The 22,362-nt window shown below is 33.0% G+C and overlaps 2 protein-coding genes and 1 long non-coding RNA gene across 4 annotated transcripts; 2 read left to right on the top strand and 1 right to left on the bottom strand.

The window, feature by feature from the left end:
* Window positions 1–4,300: 4,300 nt before the first annotated feature.
* LOC121977274 lies at window positions 4,301–4,952 on the bottom strand. The gene is made up of 2 exons (XR_006110771.1): window positions 4,675–4,952; window positions 4,301–4,592 (listed from the first exon to the last, which is right to left on the bottom strand). It is a non-coding gene; the product is annotated as an uncharacterized LOC121977274 (long non-coding RNA).
* An 859-nt stretch (window positions 4,953–5,811) lies between these two features.
* LOC121974273 (zinc finger protein CONSTANS-LIKE 10-like) lies at window positions 5,812–15,607 on the top strand. Its single transcript, XM_042525255.1, has 5 exons — window positions 5,812–5,991; window positions 6,856–7,441; window positions 9,724–9,945; window positions 10,677–10,981; window positions 14,906–15,607. The coding sequence occupies exons 2-5, from the start codon at window positions 6,866–6,868 to the stop codon at window positions 15,033–15,035; spliced, it is 1,233 nt and encodes a 410-aa protein (XP_042381189.1). The 5' UTR covers window positions 5,812–5,991; window positions 6,856–6,865; the 3' UTR covers window positions 15,036–15,607.
* Window positions 15,608–17,001: 1,394 nt separating this feature from the next.
* On the top strand, window positions 17,002–22,336 carry LOC121974272 (26S rRNA (cytosine-C(5))-methyltransferase NOP2B-like). 2 transcript variants are annotated; one of them, XM_042525254.1, is made up of 9 exons: window positions 17,002–17,518; window positions 17,599–17,759; window positions 17,863–17,926; window positions 18,062–18,195; window positions 18,290–18,373; window positions 18,516–18,590; window positions 18,678–18,749; window positions 18,848–18,921; window positions 22,088–22,336. In XM_042525254.1, exons 1-9 carry the CDS (start codon window positions 17,284–17,286, stop codon window positions 22,272–22,274), a joined length of 1,086 nt encoding a protein of 361 aa, XP_042381188.1. In that variant the 5' UTR covers window positions 17,002–17,283; the 3' UTR covers window positions 22,275–22,336. The 2 variants fall into 2 exon arrangements, with proteins under 2 accessions (XP_042381188.1, XP_042381187.1); XM_042525253.1 differs by having other exon boundaries at window positions 17,075–17,518; window positions 18,848–18,935; window positions 22,088–22,155.
* Window positions 22,337–22,362: the final 26 nt, after the last annotated feature.

Below are 22,362 nucleotides of genomic sequence, written 5' to 3'. Positions count from 1 at the left end.
AGAAGTTAGAGCAATAGAAACGGTTAGTAGCAGTGTTTGACATAGAACCATTGTTAAAGATACCCAATATAAGTAGTTTCAAGATTGCTTCTAAAAGTTATGTCATTAAGAGTGGTTTATAGCGGCGGTTTAATCAAATTAGTGCTAAAGCTATTCAACAAGAGTGGTTGCAAAACCGTTCTGAAAAGGTAAGACAATAGAAACAGTTTAGTTCAAATTGATTTTGTTGTTGGATATCCATGAGCGGTGTTACAACCGCTCCTAATAAACCGCTTCTATATGAGTATTTTTTTTGTAGTATTTTCTCGCAAAGGATCAGATGTTTCATGAGAGAACCAAACACATTGATATGCGATATCACTTTGTGTGTGATGTGATTGCTCATGGAGATATTTGGTTGAGCAAAGTCAGTACGCATAATAATCTTGTAGATATGATGATCAAGTCTCTTCCTCATATCAAATTTGAGCATTGCTTGAACTTGATTGGTCTTCATTATTCAGTGATACCCCTGAAGGGGTTTTGAGAAAGATATGTAGTTTCTTTTGCTTTTCCCTTCTATCAAAAATTAGAATTCATGTTAACGTGAAGATTGTTAGAGTTTGTGATCCGAATCCGAATCCGAATTCCATTTGGATCTAACCTGATTCGTTATATATATATATATAATATGTAGAGTTTCGTGGTGGTGTGGTGTTTTTGAAGATTCTGTCGACTTTGTTTTTCGGCCATTGTACCAATTTTGATATAGTGAAATTTTCTCCTCTTCCCGTGGTTTTTTACCCGTAAGGGTTTTCCACGTAAATTCTAGTGTTCCATTCGCTCTATGTTCCATTAAGTTTTTTGTTGGATTCTATCATTTATTTTATGCTTGACTTGATTTAGCTCGGTTATTGTATCAAACAAACTTGAGCACCACAAATCTTAACTTGACTTGGCTTGGGTTATTTATAGCCCTATAAATAGGCCACACATATTTGACATATGCAACTAATGGCGTAGTAAAACCTATATTTAAAAAAAATCCATTTTAAAAATGTCTTAGAGCATCATATATTTTAAAAAATAATTTATAGAAAAAACATTGTTTTATTATAATAAGTTATCTCAATAGTGATTGTAAATGAGCCCAACCGATTTGATAAGGTAATTGAGCTAAAACTTATGATATTTATATTAAGCCGAATCAAGCTATTGAAATGATTATTCATACTTCTTTATTACGAGCTTAAATTTGGTTCAAATTTGAGTTGAATTTGGTTCATTTAAATGTTATCGAGTTTTCGATTCAATCTTATCTGATTGTTTAAAAAATTTATAATTTTAAATTTGTTTAATTGATTATTAAACTTGATGATACAAACTTGTCTGTTTAATTTGAAAATTTCTTTGTTTATTTATCAGGTTTATAAGAATTTTAGTGATGAATATGGTTGATAAACTTTGTTCATGAATATTTATGAACATTGTTTACGAAAGGTACATAATCTTTGTTCATGAACATTAACGAGTTAAATACATATATGTTCAAATTTATTTATTTACTTTAACAAATTGTCTATACTTGTTCATTTAATTGACTCTATGTGTGTTGAATGAATATAAATAAATTTTTATGAAGTCAAATATCAAGCTTATTTATGGACATTAGATTCATCTAGGGCCGCTATGGTGCACTGTAATAATTTTTCTAGAGTGGGACGACAAACCAAGATGATTCTTAAGGCTCTAGGTAGAAAAAAAAATTGGACCTTAATATTTTTTAAAAATATTAATTTAAAAAATATATTTGTTTATAAAATATTATTAGAAATATTTAATTGCATTAGTAAATTTTAAAGAATAGGTTTCTTACATTGCAAATGATTATTTTCGTGACCAACTAGGACACATAACAATAATTTTATTTTGGGCCAAAGTTCAAATTTTTTTAAAAAAACTTTTGTTTTAAACTTTCCCATATAATTTATTAAAAAAATATTGGTGTAATGAATATTTTAAATTAAATAAATAAAGTTAAATTTCCTCATTAAAATATTAAAAATAATAATTAATTTGGTAATGAATAATAAATTATTGTAATACTATTAATTTACATTTTAATTACTATTTTAAAATATTTTTATCGATCAATTTTAATTTCGATGAATGAAAGTTTTGACATAATGATAAAATTATTACTGTGTAGTTTAGAGGCAATATGTTCGAGTAGCAGATATAGCCACTGCATACAATAGGTTCGGAAGCTACATGTGTCGAATTGTCTTTTTATCAATTTTAACTTCGATAAATTATTAATCAAATTTATTTAACAAAAAATATTTTGTTGATAAATATCGACTTGAATTATAAAAAAAAATGAGAATATACATAATAACTTGTAGAAGCAAAGAGAAAAAAAATTTAGAGATAAATAACAGTACAAGTATTTAAAAAATATCAATTACTAGTAAGTATAACTAATAAATATTTTAAATTTATTAATCAAATTTAATTTTGATTAGTAAATTAAATGTTTATTAATAAAATTAAAAATTTTTGATCAAATTTTAATAAAAAATAAAAAAAATTACTAACCAAATCTAATTTTAACATTAAAATATTAAAATTATCAATCAAATCGAACTTTGAACAACTGTGTTCAACAAATTTATGCTCTGTTTATTTTGAAATGTAAATCATATAGAGAATGAAATATTTAGGATTGGCTCAAACCATAAGCCACTAAAGCCTATGTTTAGGGTCTCTATTATATTGGGGCCTACCTTATTCAATCAAGTTTGATTATTATTTTAGAAATATATGAATTTTGATATTAAATATTTATATTGTGTTAATGGTGCAAAGGCAGGACCTTCCTAGTTCCCAAACATCTAATTATTGAGTCTAGTTATTAATAGTAGAGATTATGAACTATATGAAATTTATTTTTATCATAATTATACTATTAGTTGTGCATATATTATTAGTAGACATTTTGTAATTAATATATAACTAAAATAGATTATCTATAATTAATATATTAACTGCATATATTTTCTTACTGGTTTATATAACAATTCTATTTCTATTAATTTTTTTTAATACTTCTTAAGACTGAAATTTTAACTTTGGAGAAAGATACTGAAATTACTTATTTATTTTGAATTTTGAACATGAGAATATTCTAACTTTCTATTTAAATTAATTTTTAAACTTATTTATTTTGATTTTTTATATAAAACTACCTATATTTTAATTTTATAATTTATTTATCTTGAATTATTTGATGTAAAATTATTTATGTTAACCTATTAAATCTAATATTTTTAAAAACTTTTTTAATCACTTATTAATTTTATTTTATTAATTTAATATTAAATTTATAAAAACTATTATTTGTTGGATAAAAATTTATTTAACGGGAAAGTATATATAATTTATTTAATAATAAAATTATATATAAAATAAAAATTATCATTATATAATTCATAATTAAATTGGATTGGTCTGATTAGGTGTAAGAAAAATTTGATAAAATCGAATTAATTAAACTAAACAGTCGGTTGGGTTAATTTAGTTTTTGTTTTTGTTAAAAAAAATTGATCCAATTTTTGGTTAATTCGGTTTAGGTCTAGTTTTATTTATAATTCGGTTAAATCGAATAATAATATTATTAATTTAATTATTTTATACTTAAAAGTATAATTAATTAAATAAAATCTTTTTTAGTTAAAAATTTAAGTTTGTTTAACTCCTCATTTATTCAGTTCAATTGATTCAGTTTTAATCGAATACTTAGTCTCTGATCGTTGATTTTCTAAATTTTTTTATTAATTTTAAATATTTTTTAAATAATTATAATATTGAATGATTTTATACCATTGCAAAACATGAACAGCAATTCCAAATCTTAAATTGTATTATCGGCCGTGTACAACCTCCAAACCAATTTCAGAATTAAAGGAAAAACTTCAGATCTAATTAATGCTACTGTATCCGAAAAGAGATCCATAACCGAAAGATTAGGGCGGTCAAAAATGAATCTTATTTGATAATTTGATCTAAATTGATATGAAAACCATTAGGTTCAGGTTGAGAGTTTATTCAATTTGGATTGAGTTAGAGTTGATGATTTTTAGATTGGAGATTTTTAGATCAGTTCAGTTGATCCAAGTTGATTCGGATTGATCCGAATTATCTGAATTTAAGTTTTAACAGATTAAAACAAATTTGGTTGGATCATATTAGATATAAATGTTTCAGATTGTATTTCAATCCGGATTCAAATTGAAATTGTTTTATATATATATATATTAGATATCACATTTCAAACATACAACCAATGCATTAATGCTGAGGAATGCATTCAAAACATCCATATATATCGTTTTTACATGATCCAATAACCTTCCTTTCCTTATTACCTCACCCTTCCCCACTCTATTTTCCATCGTCTTCCCGTCGTCGACTACTCTCCCCGTCTTCGTCTAGGCGTCTGCCGTCTCTTCCTCTCCATGACAACTTATTCTGTATTCGGCATTTGTAAGTTACATCTAATTTGATTGTACTGTTGTTGATATTGATTTAAATGATCCTGTTCATCTCTAATTCTTTACGCAAAAAAGAGTTACATAAAAATTAAGTTGTCTTAGACTCATCACTAATAAATCAAGGAAGATCGGGATCACTCACTAGCACAATTGCAGAGTTTACATATACCCACCCTCCAGTTTCAGCTGCTTCTTCCTACTGTTCTCACCGGAGCTCCGACTCTGATCATTGTTACCGGCGTCGGTGTCAAGCAGCGCCCGGAGAGCCGCAAGTCCTAAGCTTGTTTTGGGCTGAGGCGTAGCATCTGATCATCTCCCTCACGCGGTCTTCTGGCCCGGCGACTCGAAGCAACGGCAGCAGCAAGGCCTGAAGTTGCCCCGTCGGCTCCTGAGCTCGATGAACATTGGCCGTTTATCAGTTTATAGTGATGGCCTCAGTAATCTTTTTTTATATAATTTGTATAATAAACAAATTCGGAATAAAGATATATCAAAAGGTCTAGATAAACATGGAAATAAAGATAAAGAATATAATTATTAAAAAATATAATGAAATAAAAGAGGTCTAGATAAACATTGAAAATGGCTTTTTAGATAATTATCCAAAGAAATAAAAATTTATTTACAAATATTAACGACAAGTATATATACATCCATCGACGTCATTTGATACTTCCATGGTGACCAATAAACACCCACCACCTGGCCATGCTTATCGCGGCGGGAATGACACGTGTAGTCATCGAACAAACTTGAGTTCGCCTTACGGATAACCCAGCCAGCCTGGACCTTCAATCGTGCGGGGCCCGCCGATTTGTTCCCCTCACGTGCTGCATTGATTCCCTCCCACCGCCATCAGCCAACCGAAATTACCACCCTGCCACTGTTATCCATCGCCGCCCGATCCCCATCGTAGGGCCATGATTTGCTCTTACGCCGTGATTCCTAGCCGCCCCTCCCAACGGCTGAGATGCTGGGACACGTGGCCGCCGACGCATAGGTTACTGTTTCTCGGTTCGGTCACGGGTAGATCTTCGCCGTCCACGTGCACTTTCACAATCTCGAGGAATGCGTTGGCACGCCAGCGCGGCAGAGGAGAGGGCTAATGCGGTCATTTCATAACTTCGGTCCCTGGGACACTGATCCTGAGACTGCGGACTTTGATTTGATGCAAGTGGCAAAAATGGCGAATTCTAGCACGTGAAAGATGGTTTTATGACAACAATGCCACTGGAAAGCGCAAAGGCGTTGCACTTTTCGCGGGTCCCACCGGCTTCCCCGGTTTTTGATCCTATTCCGTGTTTGCATCTCGTCGTCTCTCCCTATCGCAATTCACTCAGGGAAAGGGTACCGACTCTCCTCAAATCGGCCACCTTACGCTAGGGTTTCTGTTCTAATTGACACGGACGGAGGCGGAGACGGAGCTCGCGATTCGATTTGCGAAGGGGATTCAGAATCGGTAACGGCTTGATTATAGTTCTGTTTATCCTTTTTTTGTTTCTTGAGCGATTGCTCGTAGCTTTCTGCTTCGGTGGCGATTTTTGGCAGTGGTTTGCTGTTTGAGTAGGAAGGATTTGTTTCTGGCGTTCTCTTGTGAGTTTTGGTTGTCGACTCGTGAGTGGAAGGGAAGAACCAATGGAGAAATTAGAATTGGTTTAGTTTGGTGCTCTCTACTTGATTTTTCCAACACTTTTTATTTTTTTACTTCTATGGGAACTTAAGTTGGTATGATTATATCAAAAGAAAAGAGTTCTCTATGTGTTTTGCTGGATGGATTTGCTTATAATGTTAGTCAAACTTATTTCACTGCACAGAACTTTAACCAATTGGTTTTAGTGGTCAGAAAGAAGTCTATTATTCGGAAAATAAAGAAGGTCTGTTGTTGAATTTCTGATTGCTAGTGGTTTGTGCATGCGGTTGAAAAATCTGCTTGAAATGTTCCTTTTAGCTTCGCGAGTTGAAGTGAAAACTTTTCATCCAGAAACTTCAAAAAATCTGAATTCATCATTACAAATTTATAATTCCTGATTCCTCCGTGATATATTAATAATTAATTAACATAAAAGGCTCCAACATAAAAGGCCTTCCTGGACCATACCTTGGAGAGATTTTTGTTGATTAAATCTAACTTTCTATCCGCCCTTTTTTGTTTGATTAATTGTGGAAAGTAAAGGCCTCAGTTTTCTCTTTCTTAAAGCATTTTTCTGACTAGGCGATGCCTTTAATGCTTATAAAGTTTCACAGTGGAGCATCAATTTCTGTTATTGTTTTTGAATTTTTCTTGAGATTCCCTATACTTATCTGCTAAGCTATTTTCTTCCAGTGAAACAAGCATGCCCCGCCTTTGTGATTTTTGCTCAGAGCAACGACCTGTGGTCTACTGTAGGTCTGACAGAGCTTCCTTATGCTTGTCATGTGACCGCAATGTCCATTCTGCAAATGCTCTTTCTCGACGGCATTCACGTACACTGTTATGTGATAGGTGCATGACACAGCCTGCTTCAGTTAGGTTCATTGAAGAAAATGCCTCCCTTTGCCAAAATTGTGATTGGAATGGTCATGATGGCTCAACATTGACTTCAGAACACCAGAGACAGACGATTAACTGCTACTCAGGTTGTCCATCAGCTGCAGAGTTTTCAAGAATTTGGTCTTTCTTTGAATATCCTCAAGTGAAAGAGCCTCCTTGCGAACAAGGATTGGTGACTATCAACGAGAACGTTAACAGTTGGTGGGGAACTCCAGAGAACAGTAGTAGTGTCAATATTGGCAGCACTCGAAAGATGAATGAGCTGGGTGCAAATGATGAAACCAATCACTTAGCGGAATCCTTTTCAACAGAAGCAGTCAATGCCATGTCTTGCAGTGCTGAGGAACAAGCTGGTTCAATGAATTCTACAGCACCCAAGGTGCGTTAGTATTTAAAAAAATGCATTAAATACCTTCAGATACAAATTGTTGAGGAAACACTAAGCCTTTGAGCTGCCACTTTATTGTACTACGTTTTATGGAATGCAAAAAATCCTATTCTTTTAAAAGTGGATCTTCTTCAAACTTGAAAGTGGATATTATTTTGAACCATACATATTGAAAGTTCTCTGTCTTTGCAAACTATGTAGAATAACAAGTTGTGAATTCCAAATAATTGCAGCCAGCTACTTTTTTTATCCTATCATTGAACTCTATATAATGTTATATCATAAGCAATATCAATACCTCCTAGATCACTTAAATTGTTTTAAACAGTTATATATATATATATATATATATATATAAATCTCCATCTCTCGCAGCTTTAACTCTAATGCTAATCTATTACTTTTTTGGACATGTTCATATAAGCTTAATCTATTTCTTCTCATTTTCTCATTATTCTATGATCCTGTCATACTATATGAAAAAAGAGTAAAGCAATTGTTATTTTGAACCCATTTGATAAATTGTAATTGACACCATTCTCATAGCATCAAAATTCACAGATCTCGTCTTTCCTCCATTTTCTTTCTTGCCTCTTTTTCCATCCTTAACTTTTAAAATCTCTTCTTCTGATCCAACAGTATCAAATGTCTTTTTTTTTTTGTTAATAAATTTTTACCAAACTCCATAAAGCAACTATTTTGTGATGATTTAGTGTTGATTCATAGGAATACCATTTCTATCTCTTATGTATTTTTATGGAATCAACTTTCCTATGTTTGGTAAAAATCCTGTTTCTTCTCTATCACTTTCTACAAAGCATATCTTTTTTTTATTCGATTCAATTATCCAAGAAGTAGATATTATGAATGAATCAAGTGGATTTGCAAATCAGGTAGGTCAAATGGGTTAGGCTGGTCACATGAGCGAGTTGAATGGCTCAGCCTTGCAAGCTTGATGGACTGGGCAGGTTAAGCGGACTACATAGGTCAAGCAAATCAAATGAGTAGGGAAAACAAGATGAAACTAACAGTCTAGACTAGTTTGACTGGCTGAGAAAACCATTTTCTATTATTTGTTGAAATATTTTTTCATCCTGAAACCTTTTTCTTGTCTTTACTTATATCACACTTTCCGATCATATTAATTTAAATAACCTATCTGTTTCAGGCCATAAATCAAACTAAGGAACTCATATTCCTATTCCATTCCCTAGCAATTTCATTCCACGAACCAAACCGTAGCACTAGCTTCTAACATAAAATTTCTCATCACAATTCATTCTTCAATTATTTCTATTTACACTTTTATCAATTTGCAGGATACTGTCTTTAAGTAACATTCATGAAACAAGTTTATCAATTGATTACCATCTAGTACAAATGTCAAAAATAGTGTCATCGAGTTTATCTTTGATATAAATTTATTATTATCATCGCAATTTTCTGCATTCCTTATACCTGTGACATTAGTATTTGCATTATTACATGTTTATAATGTATCAATGTAACTATTTGATACATTTCTTCTGAAATCCACTGCAATAATTGTATACAAACTATTATAAGCTTTATCTTAGTTAATATAGCTCATTTTCTAATCCATCTTTTTCAATTTTTTATCCATATGTTATCTTATTAAGTACATGACATCTATATATATGATCTTTTAGACATAAAGCCAAGTTGTTTTTAGAAATTTTATTTTCTCTCTTAGTGTCTTAGTGATATCTCAATCATTCTTTCCCAAATGTTTACTCATGAACTTAATCTCTCTATAATTAGAAAAATATTGTTTTACATATTTATTCTTATAGATAAGTATAAAACAAATCATCTAGCATTATGATCTCCTCTGCAATATTCATTTTGAAGAACTTCTTGTTTTATATCCTCTCATGCTATCTTGCCTGAATCTTTTTTTTTTTCAATTTTTTTGTAAGATAAAAATTGTCATTTATGTCCAAACGGTTGTTGATTAGTTCCTAGTTAGAATTCTGCATTTACAATGACAAACGGGTGTTTTCAGAATGACAATGAATGATCTAATGGTCTACTATTTCCAAATGATTGTTTCAGAATGTTCTATCTGAATGCGTATCAATTGTATGGAGCCAGTGTTTGACACAATTAATACAACTTTTCAGGAAAAAACTTATTTACCTTGGTAATTATGTGAGAATATAGGAATTCTCCAGGGTTATTTCTGGGAATAGTTGGTACTGATTATTTTTTGGCTGCATAGACTAATGAACTTCTTGCTTTCGTGTTTACAGCTGTGTTGTCCTGGAGCTGATGATATTGAGTTCTGCAACGATTTCTATGATGTTTTCACTATGGAAGATGCGGACAATACATATGCGAATTATGAGGAACTATTTGGTGCATCTCATAAGCAAACTGGGGATCTTTTTGATGATGCTGGAATAGATAGTTTCTTTAGCATCAAGGAAAATTCTGCTACCAATTCCATTTGCAACGGTGACTTAGTAGTAGAGGTAAATCTTGTGGCGTTTTTCATGTTTCCACTCATTTCCACTCATCTCAAATGGCATTAATAAGAAATCTTCTATTTTGGATGCTGACTGAACTTGAGTTATCTACTCAATTTTTTTGTTGGGTGCAAAACTATATTTTGAATTTCATGATACAGCTTTAGTGAGGAAGAATATTTGAAATTTCAAATTTGTTTGCCTAGTAGAAAACAAGAGTTTTAATTTGTTTAAAAAATAAACGTCTCTGGTCAAGAAGAATGAAGCTTCTTCACAATTGACAGTCTTCTAGATCAGTAGTGTCAGAAATCTTTATCCTCAAATTCTGACTTTAGATGTATTTCCTGATAGTCTATTTTAATTAGATAAGTTAATACTTTTAAAAAGAACTTAAATATAACTGATGATAGGTAGCATAATATTCTTGTTAATCTTGCCAGTAAGGCTGAGTTTAGAGATGGAAAATAAGGAGGGGGAAAGAGATGTAGAGGGAAAGTAATACAAAAATGTGCATCATTTATTAGTTTCCATGTGCAAATTTGTGACCCTTTCCTAGGCCTAACCATGAACCGTTAACAGATCAATTTAATTCTTTTGATCAATCTCGTCAATAATTGTAAATTGTCAGTTGTAGGTGATGGTTTGATCTGTCATTGCAGCATAAACTACTAAATTTAGCACCTGTTCCACTCAAACAGTGAAGCAATACTGATATCCGATCATTATATTTGGAACAGGCTAAACAAACAGCAGTAACATGCAGCAAAGCCATGTCTGCTGATCAGTTGATGTCTAATCCTGGAAGAAATGCAGATTCTAGTGAGGGATTACCAGTTCTACAAGTTCAATCAGCTGTATCATTTTCCTTTTCCAGTGTAACCAGTGAAAACAATACTGGAGATTTTCAAGATTGTGGAGTGTCAGACATGCTTCTATTGGGTGAACCACCTTGGTGTCATAGTGGTCAAGGAAGCTCCTCAATACCTACATCTTGCAGGGAAACTGCTCTTATACGTTACAAGGAAAAGAAGAAACAACGCAAGTAAGTTCTGGCCTTGAGTCGTAACACGTACCTAAATAGATTTATATTGACTGAGTAAACTATTCCTTTAACTGTATGGCTGTTGTTACATGGTTCTTAACTAGCAGCAAGACCTAGGTCCGCAAACTTCTTTTTATGAGAATGTCATCCTTAAGTCAATTTTTTTTTTGTCACTCCGGTTCCTTTATCACAGAGAGTGATTTGGAGATTTTTTATGCTTGAAAAATGCAGAAAAGTATTCTTTGTCTTTATTCCTGTCTTGATTTCTGCCTATTGATTGTACAACAACTAGATTATTCTATTACATAAAATTATTTGATAAATCCTAAAAATTTGAAAGTCTAATCACATTATACACACACAAACAGATCTTATAATCAAGGATGATAATAAAACAGCAAATTTAAGGACTTGATAACAAAAGGAAAAAGTTTGAGGATGATCTTAACTTCTTCATTATTAATCTTGTATTTTGTAGTTGAACGCCTACTATTTCATTTTATATTTCAAACTTTAATTTCTTGTTGTTCTGCATCTAGCTGTTATAAATAAAGGCATTCTATTTCCCATGGATCCATGCTGTTTGATGAGTGCAATGTGCCGTAGCAACTTGTTCTGCTGCTGCTTTAAAGTTGAGACATTATGCATGGATTCCCATTCTCCCCTACACTGAATATCTTAGATCAACTATTTGGCATGTATATTCCATCAAAAGACTCCCTGAAATTCTTGCTAACTTAAATGATTTTAAGATGAGGAGAAATAGTAGATGGAGTAAATCCACCCAATGAAGTCTTAGCAGTTTGCTTTTCTGTTGTAGGGAAAAAAAAATCTGCTACAACTAGCCTCTACTTTGAACATCTGTGCAAAACATCATTTGGGGTTGGGTTTTATGGATCTTATTCCTTTGTTGAGTACTATGCTAAAATACATTATTTTTAATAATTTCCAAATCAATTAAATCATTTCTTATTGTAATAGCTAAGGTTTCTTTCATTTCTTATATCTTCCACTTGTAGCGATTCTTGGAATTTTGGTGGATCTAGGATGAGGAAGCGAGAATGTAGGAGAGACTTTGTAAGAAAATATGAGGATGGAAGAGAGACACTATGAAGAGGAATGTTTACTTTTTTTATTCAAATGATCATACAAGGTTCCTATTTATACACTTAGATTCATCCTTCTACATCCTTCTACAATTAATACATACTAATGACTCTTGTTATAAAGAGTTTCATTAAACTTAGCAAGATAATTGAATTTTGCTTAGTTGATGAAGAGTCAAATGAAGTCAAATTGATTTTGACAACTTCCTTGCATGGTTGATGAAGTCAAGTTGTTCTTGATATTATTTTTGTATAGTTGAAGAAGTCAATATGTCTTTGGAATAAGTTTACATTGCCAACATCTGCCCCCCTTAAACTTATTCTTCCTTGAACTCCCAATCTTAGGTATTGAAAAGCTTCTACTTTTAGAGGCTTTGTAAATATATCAACTACTTGATCACTTGACTTCACATGGAACAATTATATTTATTTTGACTTAACATACTCCCTTATGAAATGAAAGCGAGTATCGATATGCATGGATCTTTCATGATGAACTAGATTTTTGCTAAAGTAATCGCTGATTTGTTATACACATAGATCTTGGTTTAGCTTGTTGTTGCCATCTAAGATCTTGGAGTAATTTCTTTAGCCAAATAGCATGACAAACATAGGAGGCTGTAGCAATATACTCAAGCTTCACAAGTTGATACAGCAACAATTAATTGTTTCGTTGAAGATCAAGTGAATGCAACATTACCAACATAAAACATGTATCTCGTAGTGCTCTTGCGATCATCATAACTTCCAGCCCAATTGCTATCATTGAGACCAAAAAAACTCCATATCTTTCATTAATAAATAGAGAAGCCCATAATCAATTGTCCCTTTGATATATTTAAGAATTCTCTTAGCTTCATATAAGTGAGAAGTTTTTGGAGTTCCATATATAATTGCTTACCAAACTAACTTTGAATAATATATCAGACCTTGTACATGTCAAGTACTTGAGGCAACCCACAAGACTCTTATAATAAGTCGGATTCACAGGTTTTTTTTCTCTGTCTTTAGTCATTCTAATGTCGTATTCAATGGGAGTATTCATAGCATAACAATCTTCCATTGAGAATTTTCTTTAGAATCTCTTTGGCATATTTTTCTTGTGATACAAAAATTCCCTCTTTTCTTTGTTGTATTTCAATGCCGAGGAAGTATTTCATCAATCCTAGATCTGTCATCTCAAACTCCTTCTCCATTGATTGCTTGAATTCTCTAATCATGGAGATATTATTACTTGTAAAAATTAAATCATCCACGTAAAGACATACCAGCAGAATATCTCCATTTGAATTATTCTTCAAGTATAAAGAATGCTCGTAGGGGCACTTTGTGAAGCCTTCCTTTATAAAGTGCACATCAATTTTTGAGTTACAGGCTCTAGGGGCTTGCTTGAGTCCGCAAAGAGCTTTCTTTAATTTGTATACTTTTTCTTCTTGCCCTTTGATGATAAAACCTAGTTACTCGATATAGACCTCTTCTTCAAAATTTCCATTTAAGAAAGCAAATTTTACATCCTTCTGGTATATCTTCCATATTCTTTGAGTTGTAAGAGAGATGGGTAGTCTTACTGTTTCAAGCTGGGCTATTGGTGCGAAGACTTCTTTGTAGTCAATCTTGTACTTTTGCTTGTATCCTGTAGCAACCAATCTTGCTTTGTGCTTTTCAACTTCTCCTTTTGCATTTGTCTTTGTTTTGAACACCCATTTGACTCCAATAGCTTTATGTCTTTGCGAAAGTGAAGTGAGGTGATCAAGCATATTTACAAAGCCTCTAAAAGTGGAAGCTTTTCAATACCTAAGGAGTTTGCTGGGAGTTCAAGGAAGAACAAGTTTAAGGAGGGCAGATGTTGGCATGTAAACTTATTCCAAAGACATATTGACTTCTTCAACTATACAAAAATAATACCAAGAACAACTTGACTTCATCAACCATGCAAGGAAGTTGTCAAAATCAATTTGACTTCATGTGACTCTTCATCAACTAAGCAAATTCAATTATCTTGCTAAGTTTAATGAAACTCTTTATGACAAGAGTCATTAGTATGTATTAGTTGTAGCAGGATGTGGAAGCATGAATCTAAGTGTATAAATATGAACCTTGTATGATTATTTGAATAAAAAAAGCTGTAAACATTCTTCTTCATAGAGTTTCTCTTCCATCCTCATACTTTCTTACAAAGTCTTTCCTATATTTTTCTACAATTAATACATTCTAATGACTCTTGTCATAAAGAGTTTTATTGAACTTAACAAGATAATTGAATTTTGCTTAGTTGATGAGGAGTTACATGAAGTCAAATTGATTTTGACAACTTCCTTGCATGGTTGATGAAGTCAAGTTGTTCTTGGTATTGTTGTTGTATAGTTGAAGAAGTCAATTTGTCATTGGAATAAATTTACATGCCAACAGATTCTACACATCTAACTATTATGTTGGTCCCTTGGTGCATATCTGTGTTATCTGAATTTATCTTCTCTCATTTGATATGTTGGAATTCTTTGATATCTTGACTCTTCATCTACTTGTTCCATATCTACGTGGGATATAACTGACACTCCGAGTGGGCATCCTACATCCATTGATCATGTACAAGTTTCTTTAGAAATAACCATCTAGGATATTCAGATCCACATTCATGACGAAGGTTTCCACTCAAGTTAAGAGTAACATAGAATAACACAGAATTGCTTATAATATATTAGTCTTACAATTTACAAACATGCATAATTCTGTTATTGTTCAAGAGATGTGCAAAGGATTTAAGATTGAGTTTGGATATAATATAAATGGTCATTAGTCCATCTTGTACGATCAACAGGTTTGAGAAAACAATCAGATATGCATCACGGAAGGCTAGAGCAGACATTAGAAGGCGGGAGAAGGGACGTTTTGTCAAGGCAGGTGAAGCTTACGATTACGATCCACTCTCCCATACAAGAAGCTTCTGAGTGCAGCAGTGTTTTGCTTATCAAGAGTCAATGTGTATTTTCATATGCTTGGGAGACCGATAAAAAGCATTGCATGGTTGGATTGGTCATTTATGAAGGATGAAACAGACGAGGAGTAGCAATTCGATTAAACTGGATTGATCAGGCAAATTTTTAATCTTATAGATGCTTTGTCGGTGAGAATTTTGTGAATCAAGTCCTCCAAACTTCTTCTCTGCATTCTGGCTGGAGTACATATATGCCACAATGTTGAAGAACAAGAGCTCTTGATCTGGCCATTCAGTCATGGAGTTCATTATCACTCATTCCGACATCAGTGTTCAATGACCTCGCTTTTTTGAGCCTGCTTTTAGGTTTGACTTTTATTTCAAATGTCTATACCTATAAGGTTATTACCTTTTTTGTTTTGTTCATGTGGAGCAATTATGAAGAGAACACTTTGTATCTATTTGATCTGCCAAACATGTATATATCTAACAAAAAACACATGGCAGGGCTACTGCTGCTTGTCGTTTGTAAATACGCACTTTTCCTAAATCTTGGAACGCGGTAGTGTTGGATTTACTGCTTCATTTTCTATTGTAGTTTTGACTATAATTATTGGCTTATCTATTTTTAGTAATTTAACAGCGTGATTTAGCCTCTTTGTCAATTCCTCACGGACGTCCAGGTTCAAGCTTGGTTCAACTTTGGATCCAAGGTACGTATGTGGCTTTTACTTTTTATTATTATTATTTTCATTGTTACTTTATTCACATAGAATAGAAGGGAAGCTAGAAATTATCAAGATATATCAGACAATGTAATAGTTGTTTTTGTCATTGAGATAACCCTTTAATTTTAAATAAATAATTTATGAATATAGCTTTAAAGCATGCGAAGCAATAAAAAAAAAAGCACAAACTTGATTATCACTCCACACAATCCAAGGGCCAAAATGAGAAAAAGAGAGTTAATAATGTGTGTTTTTTTTTTAAAAATTTATCTTCTACTTTAAAAAAGTAGAAGTAAGAGGGATCAAAATGGAATATTTTTTTTTTATACATCATGCAGGGTCGAGCCGGCCAGACGGGGATAGTATCCTCTAGATCGTAAAAATTGGATAAGTCGAGTTGCGGGGGCTATCATCCTCCACCAATATTTTTTTTTAGGTGGGATCCTCTTGTCTTACCTGTCCTGGTCCACCCTTGGAAGAATAGATGGGGACCATTAAATCCCTCCAATCAGTGTAGTGGGTTAGTGATTGATCCGCTTTCCAATGAGTGGATCAAGATCTGATCCATTATAAACGGACCAGAGGATCTCGACTCCTTTTTCTAGTACAGAAACGGATCAGAAAAAGGAGTCCAGAGGATCTCATCCTGACCAGAACTAGGAGTGTAAATGAACCAAACTGCTCGTGATCTATTCGAAGCTCGATTCGATAAAAGTTCGTTTGAGTTTGTTTAATGAGGCTCGTTAAGATAAATAAATCAAGTTCAAGCTTCACAATACTCGACTCGTTAGCTCGTGAACACGTTCGTTAAACTCATGAATTAATTTTTAAATAAAAAAAATAATAATTTTGATATTGAATTTATAGATTTTCACTCTACTCATAGATCATAAATATATTAAATTTATTTATTAGAATAAAATTATAAATTTTAATAAGAATATTATAATTTTCTTTAAACATATAATTTAATTTTTAATGAATATATAAATTTATATTTATTAAGCTCGGGCTCTATAAAAATTCGAATAAACTCGTGAGCCATCAATATATTCGTTAAATAAAACTCGAGCTCGGCTCGATTATAAACGAACCAAGATTAAATATTCAAGAGTTCGACTATATTCATTTAACGAGCTCAGCTCGATTATAAACGAATCAAGATTAAATATTCAAGAATTCGACTATATTCATTCGTTAAATGAAATTCAAACTCGATTCAATTATAAATAATTATAAATAAATCAAAATTACATATTCAAAAGTTCGACTCGATTTAACTACATCCTAACAACTGGCCCGGGCGACACCTCTACTCTTCGTCTTAAACCCTGGATTTGGTGCCATTTATTCCCGGCCCATCTGTCGGTCACTGCTCTCGGCCTCTCTCGTTCTCGCACGCGGTCGGACGCCGTCATCTTCATCGGCGAGAACGCCCGAAGTCGCAGCCGGAATAATTTTCTCTCCTTCTCTCGTCTTTCACCTTTCATCCTTCTTCCCCTCTTCGCAGGCCCTCGTGCAGACTCTCCGCTAATGGCTCCAATGTCGCAGAGCTCTAAATTGAAGAAGAAATTGAACAAGAATATTCTAAGAAAGGAGGATGCTCATGCGGCCTCCAAAGAGATTGAATCTCTCGAATTCGATCCAGGATCTGAGGAGGATGACCGCAGCCAGTCCTCCGACTCGGACGACGAGCTATCCTCTTCGGGCGCTTCTTCCGACGGAGAACCCCTTGCCGATGATTTCCTTGGCGGCAGCGAAGATAGTGGTAATCGGGGCCGATTCAGGTTTGTTAAATTTGTCGGTTTTATGTGTCATGTGCGTGATGTTTTTGATGGTTGGTTTCAGAGGAAGTGGAAGAGTTGGGGTCGGATTCTGATGAATCTGATCTGGAGGCAAAATCAAGAGCCATAGACGAGGCAAAAGCGAGGGCGGAGGAGGAAGCGCAAGAGGAGTTGCAGCTTAATATAAAGGGAGAATCTGATGAGTTCAGATTGCCAACCAAAGAGGTCTGTTTTTGTCTCTATTGATTTTTTTTTTTCATTCTGTATTTCTGCCTTAATATATCACAAAAGGTTCACTTTTTGTACTGAGATATGAGTGATGATACAGGAACTTGAAGAAGAAGCACAGCAACCGCCCAATCTTCAGAACATTCATCGAAGGATCAATGAAAGTGAGTAGGCCTATCTCCCTGATAACTGAAGTTCTTGCAACTTCTTTTCATTGTAATATATTAAAAAAAATGCAATTTGAATTTTCATATTTGGTGTTTAGTTGATACTATTGATGCCTTTGATGCTTTTGCCAGTTGTACGTGTACTATCTAATTTCAAAAGTCTGAGGCAAGAGGGTGCTTCAAGGAAGGACTATATCAATCAGCTTAAAACAGACATAATGTCTTATTATGGCTACAATGAATTTCTAATTGAAACTTTTGTGGAGGTGCTGATGATTGTTGCCATGTATTGTTGTCATTTACTACGTTCCACATTATTGATTTCTCATCTCTTTTGCTTGCCTATTTTTCTGGATGTAGATATTCCCAGCTGTTGAACTCATTGAACTACTTGAGGCTTTTGAAAAGGGCCGACCTGAATGTCTGCGCACAAATACTTTAAAGGTACAGAATATACTGCTATTGGTTTCTTTTTCAAAGATGTGGCATCTCACAATGGTTAATTGCATGCTAAAATGATGCTTTTATAACTGGTTTTCTTGTTATGTTATCCATTCCTTTCCGCTTCTAATTTTTTAGTTGATAGACTCGTAGACGTGATCTTGCTGGTGTTCTAATAAACAGAGGAGTGAATTTGGATCCAATAGGCAAATGGTCAAAGGTAACATCAATGTCACGGTTCTTAGATGGTCTCTATATATTCCCTCTTGTAGAACCTTGGAGAGTAATGTGTGATATACTATCACAGGTGGGTTTAGTTATTTATGATTCTCAAGTGCCAATTGGTGCAACTCCTGAGTATTTGGCAGGACACTACATGGTGTGCATTTTGTGACAATATTTCCTTGGCAATTAATTAATTTGTCTTATTTGTTTTCTTTGTACTTCAATCTAACATTTTTTTTTTCTGCTTTTTAGAAACAAGCTGCAAGTTCATTTTTACCAGTGATGGCTCTAGCTCCACAAGAAAAGGAGCGAATAGTTGACATGGCGTAAGTAACTTTTGGTACATCCTCCAGGAACTTCTACGATTTCTCTCTTTTTAGATTGGCAGATGCATTAAATGAGTATCATTCATCAATATCATCAACATATAGAATCTTTAACTCCCTAGTCGAAGTTAAGATACATTACATTGCTTGTTTATTTGGAACATAATCAGATTGGCCCTTCTTTAGAGTTTAGATCACTTGATATCTTGAGTTATTCCACATAGTTGTTAGGAAGTATGTTTTACTTAAGGATGATGAGGGTTTCATAGAATGTAATCTCCTATGAAGCGAAAGATCTTACAATTTGATATTTTGACTTATTCCATATAGTTTGAGTTTTTCCACCCTAGCATCATCCTTTATGTATTAGAGTTCACCATCTTCTCTATCATTGCCAATCCTTCTCTAACTTAGCTCATGAATTCACAATTTGCAATGAATGTACTAGTGCAATTAAGTTCATCGCTGATCTTGCTAATGGAAACCAAATAGTAGGATAAATTTGGTACATGTAACAGAATTGGAGAGCTGTCAGTCTTATTTAATTTTTTTAGCAATAGAGAATAATGTTACATGTGCTATTTTAAATTTTTAATTCCAATGAAATAGAGATACGGTGCTTGTCATACAGTTGAATGTTCCAGAATTAAATATCCAAGTAATTTTATCTTGCGCTTGAAGAGTACCACCATTGTGAACAAATTTGCTAGTTGTTGTTCTTGAATCATTTCCTGCCAACTGGCTCAGGAGTTTGTGCATATTTTCTAGTTAGACCTTATTTAGAAATACCCTAAAAGCTCACAGCCAACATTAGGTTCCTTGGATATTTCTTTGATTGATGCTAAGTAGCCATTGCCATCTAATTTATGATTGGTAATTATGATCTTTCATCAAGGATTGCGCTACCACTATAATAGATGGAGCAGATTTAGACCTAATAGATGAAGCCACAGTGTTACTTGATCTTGGAGTCTGTTTTCTTGAACTGATCATCCTGTGGCTTCAAGTGAAGATGGGAAAAACATGGATACGATAGGAGGCTGCAAGTCTCTGATACCATGGAACAAGTTTTGGGGGAATTGTTTTCTTATCATAAATGATTATAGAAAGCTAATTACGGCATGTAGACAATGAAACTACCCTCTATCTTAGAAAGAAGCAAAGTAATTGAGAAACAAAATAATTTAGAATATCAACTGTCTAAAATACAGAAACAAAACAACTATCTCGAACAAATCAATTATCTTCTATGTATAATAAATTTGAACTAACAAAATTATTAGGTATATCTGCTTCTATGTAGAGTGATTAGGAATCTCCTTTAAATCTTTCTAATAGGTGAGAATTTCTGCATAAAATATTGCTTTTTATATTTTGAAACTTAATTTTGACTCTGTATGAAATTTAAGATTCTATTTTGAAGTTTTCTAAAATTTGAAAGATTTTTGTGAATTTTATTTGTTTGATTTTAGAGTATTAAAATATCTTAAGATCAATTTTTAACATTAAATAATCTTAAACTCAAAAATTAAAATATCTTCAAATCATAAAATCTTGAAATTTTCAAATCACTTTTTAAGTCTTCTAGATTTTCAAAAATAGTTTTGGAAATTATTTTTCAATTTTTTTAATGATGTTTAAAATTTAACATTTTGAAAATTATTATCCAAAAATTCCTGAATGTTGAAACTTGATTTTTAATTTTATGTTTTTTATTATGTATGATTTGGTGGCTTGTTTCAGTTGATATCGCATAGCATTGCTTATGTGGAATGATGTCAGTACATGTAACAGGTTGTGCCCCATGTCTGCATGTCATAGTTTGAACATTGGCATGGTGACTCAACACATACGTCTTATGGTGATGTTTCATGTGATGCATATGTAGTGCTTACGTGGTGCTTATAAGTGAAGGATGCTCTGATTGTGCAATTAGAAATTCTTTTAACTTTATCATATATCTCATGGACACATGGCACCCATTCTTGTTTCTTGTGTGATAGGGGATGGTAGGATCCATGCACCATTGATCTTGTTGGGTTGTTGGGGGGTTGGAGATTATACCTGAAACCTATCGAATAAATGGTTGGCATATGTTATCTACATAAGCAGATTTTTCTTGACCATTAGATTTTAGGTAATCACATCTAGCTTGTCTATGTCCACAGTTGATTTAGATATTGATGCCTTGGATTTTGGAAAGAGAAAATTGGATCTCTTATGTTAAGGTTTGTTAATTCTTTTTTCCAAGCTGTAGGGATGCAAGTTGTGTGCTCGCCTTCCCCATTTTGCCTCCCTATATTTTCATTAAATGCTGGAGGTGGAACACCTCTAATGGTGAATATGCCATCTCTATTGGGAGAGCAATTTGCCATTGCCAACATGACCTCCTCGACTACCTAGTTGATCAAATTGGTCAAATCTATGAATGGATACCTTTGATTTGTCTATTAAAACAAGCCCAAAGTCCTAAATGAATCCTTTTGAGTTATCTATTTAGACAAAACACAATTATTTAATTCACAATGGCAAGTCCTAAGCTATATAATATATATGTTTACTTACGTTTTCTCATATACTGTATCATGTGTGTAACTCATATTCAATAATTATTCATATGAATTGGCACTGTATTTGCAGTCCTCCACAATTAATATTTCTACATTATATTGCAAATCATTTGTAGATCAAGTCATGAAATATTGAATATATGATTTATTTTTATTTTTATTTATTCTATAAGTGATTTAAATGACTTCTGCTCGGGCCATCTAGGTGGGCCTTGCACGAGACAGTATAGTAGCCACATATGGTATGAGGTCTGCATGTGCAGTTAAAAATCTTATTTCATTTGTCCAAAACAATTTAGATCGAGCCAAGTTAATATAAAATATTTTGTTAACTTGTTTTACAAATTTTGGACAAATCTTGTGATTTTGCCTAATTGTGGGATAAGTTGCTTATAGTCAACCTCAAATAATTAATAGTACACTTAAATGGCTTCTTGTATTGCTGTTGGAATTGCATCTTGCAAATGATCCATTGTCTTAACATCTATTTGCATTGTGGTCTGTTTCTGTCTCTCTTTTATTTTTTTGTTGAATACATAAGTCTGATTGTGAGTCATCATGCCCGTGTTTTAACTATTATTCCTTTTGTTCTGCAGTGCTTCTCCAGGTGGTAAAACTACATATATTGCTGCCCTTATGAAGAATACAGGCAAACACAATGTGCTTTACTTGATTAGTTGTTTAATTGCTTCAATTTTATTGGAAATTATGCTAACATTAATAAGTGGGCTTACTAGAAAGAATACAATAAAAATATTAGTAACCAAGTGGAATTTTGTGTGAACCCAATAGATGATAAAATGAAAAGGGTATAGGTTGAGCTGATATGGATATGTTTAAAGAGAATCATTAGATTCTATAGGTAGAAGAG

Source organism: Zingiber officinale, chromosome 4B (genome assembly GCF_018446385.1).
Source record: "Zingiber officinale cultivar Zhangliang chromosome 4B, Zo_v1.1, whole genome shotgun sequence".
Taxonomy (NCBI): domain Eukaryota; kingdom Viridiplantae; phylum Streptophyta; class Magnoliopsida; order Zingiberales; family Zingiberaceae; genus Zingiber; species Zingiber officinale.
The sequence above is the reverse complement of the archived record's forward strand: the minus strand, read 5'-3'. Positions and strand labels throughout refer to the sequence as shown.

What these genes read in the sequence shown, in the direction of transcription:
- LOC121974273 (XM_042525255.1), top strand. Translation starts at nt 6,866, where the DNA reads ATGCCCCGCCTTTGTGATTTTTGCTCAGAGCAACGACCTGTGGTCTAC. An exon ending in TGAATTCTACAGCACCCAAG is followed by an intron (nt 7,442 to 9,723) that starts GTGCGTTAGTAT and finishes TCGTGTTTACAG; the next exon opens with CTGTGTTGTCCTGGAGCTGA. An exon ending in GAAAAGAAGAAACAACGCAA is followed by an intron (nt 10,982 to 14,905) that starts GTAAGTTCTGGC and finishes TACGATCAACAG; the next exon opens with GTTTGAGAAAACAATCAGAT.
- LOC121974272 (XM_042525254.1), top strand. Translation starts at nt 17,284, where the DNA reads ATGGCTCCAATGTCGCAGAGCTCTAAATTGAAGAAGAAATTGAACAAG. An exon ending in TGGCGGCAGCGAAGATAGTG is followed by an intron (nt 17,519 to 17,598) that starts GTAATCGGGGCC and finishes GGTTGGTTTCAG; the next exon opens with AGGAAGTGGAAGAGTTGGGG. An exon ending in ATTTGGCAGGACACTACATG is followed by an intron (nt 18,750 to 18,847) that starts GTGTGCATTTTG and finishes TCTGCTTTTTAG; the next exon opens with AAACAAGCTGCAAGTTCATT.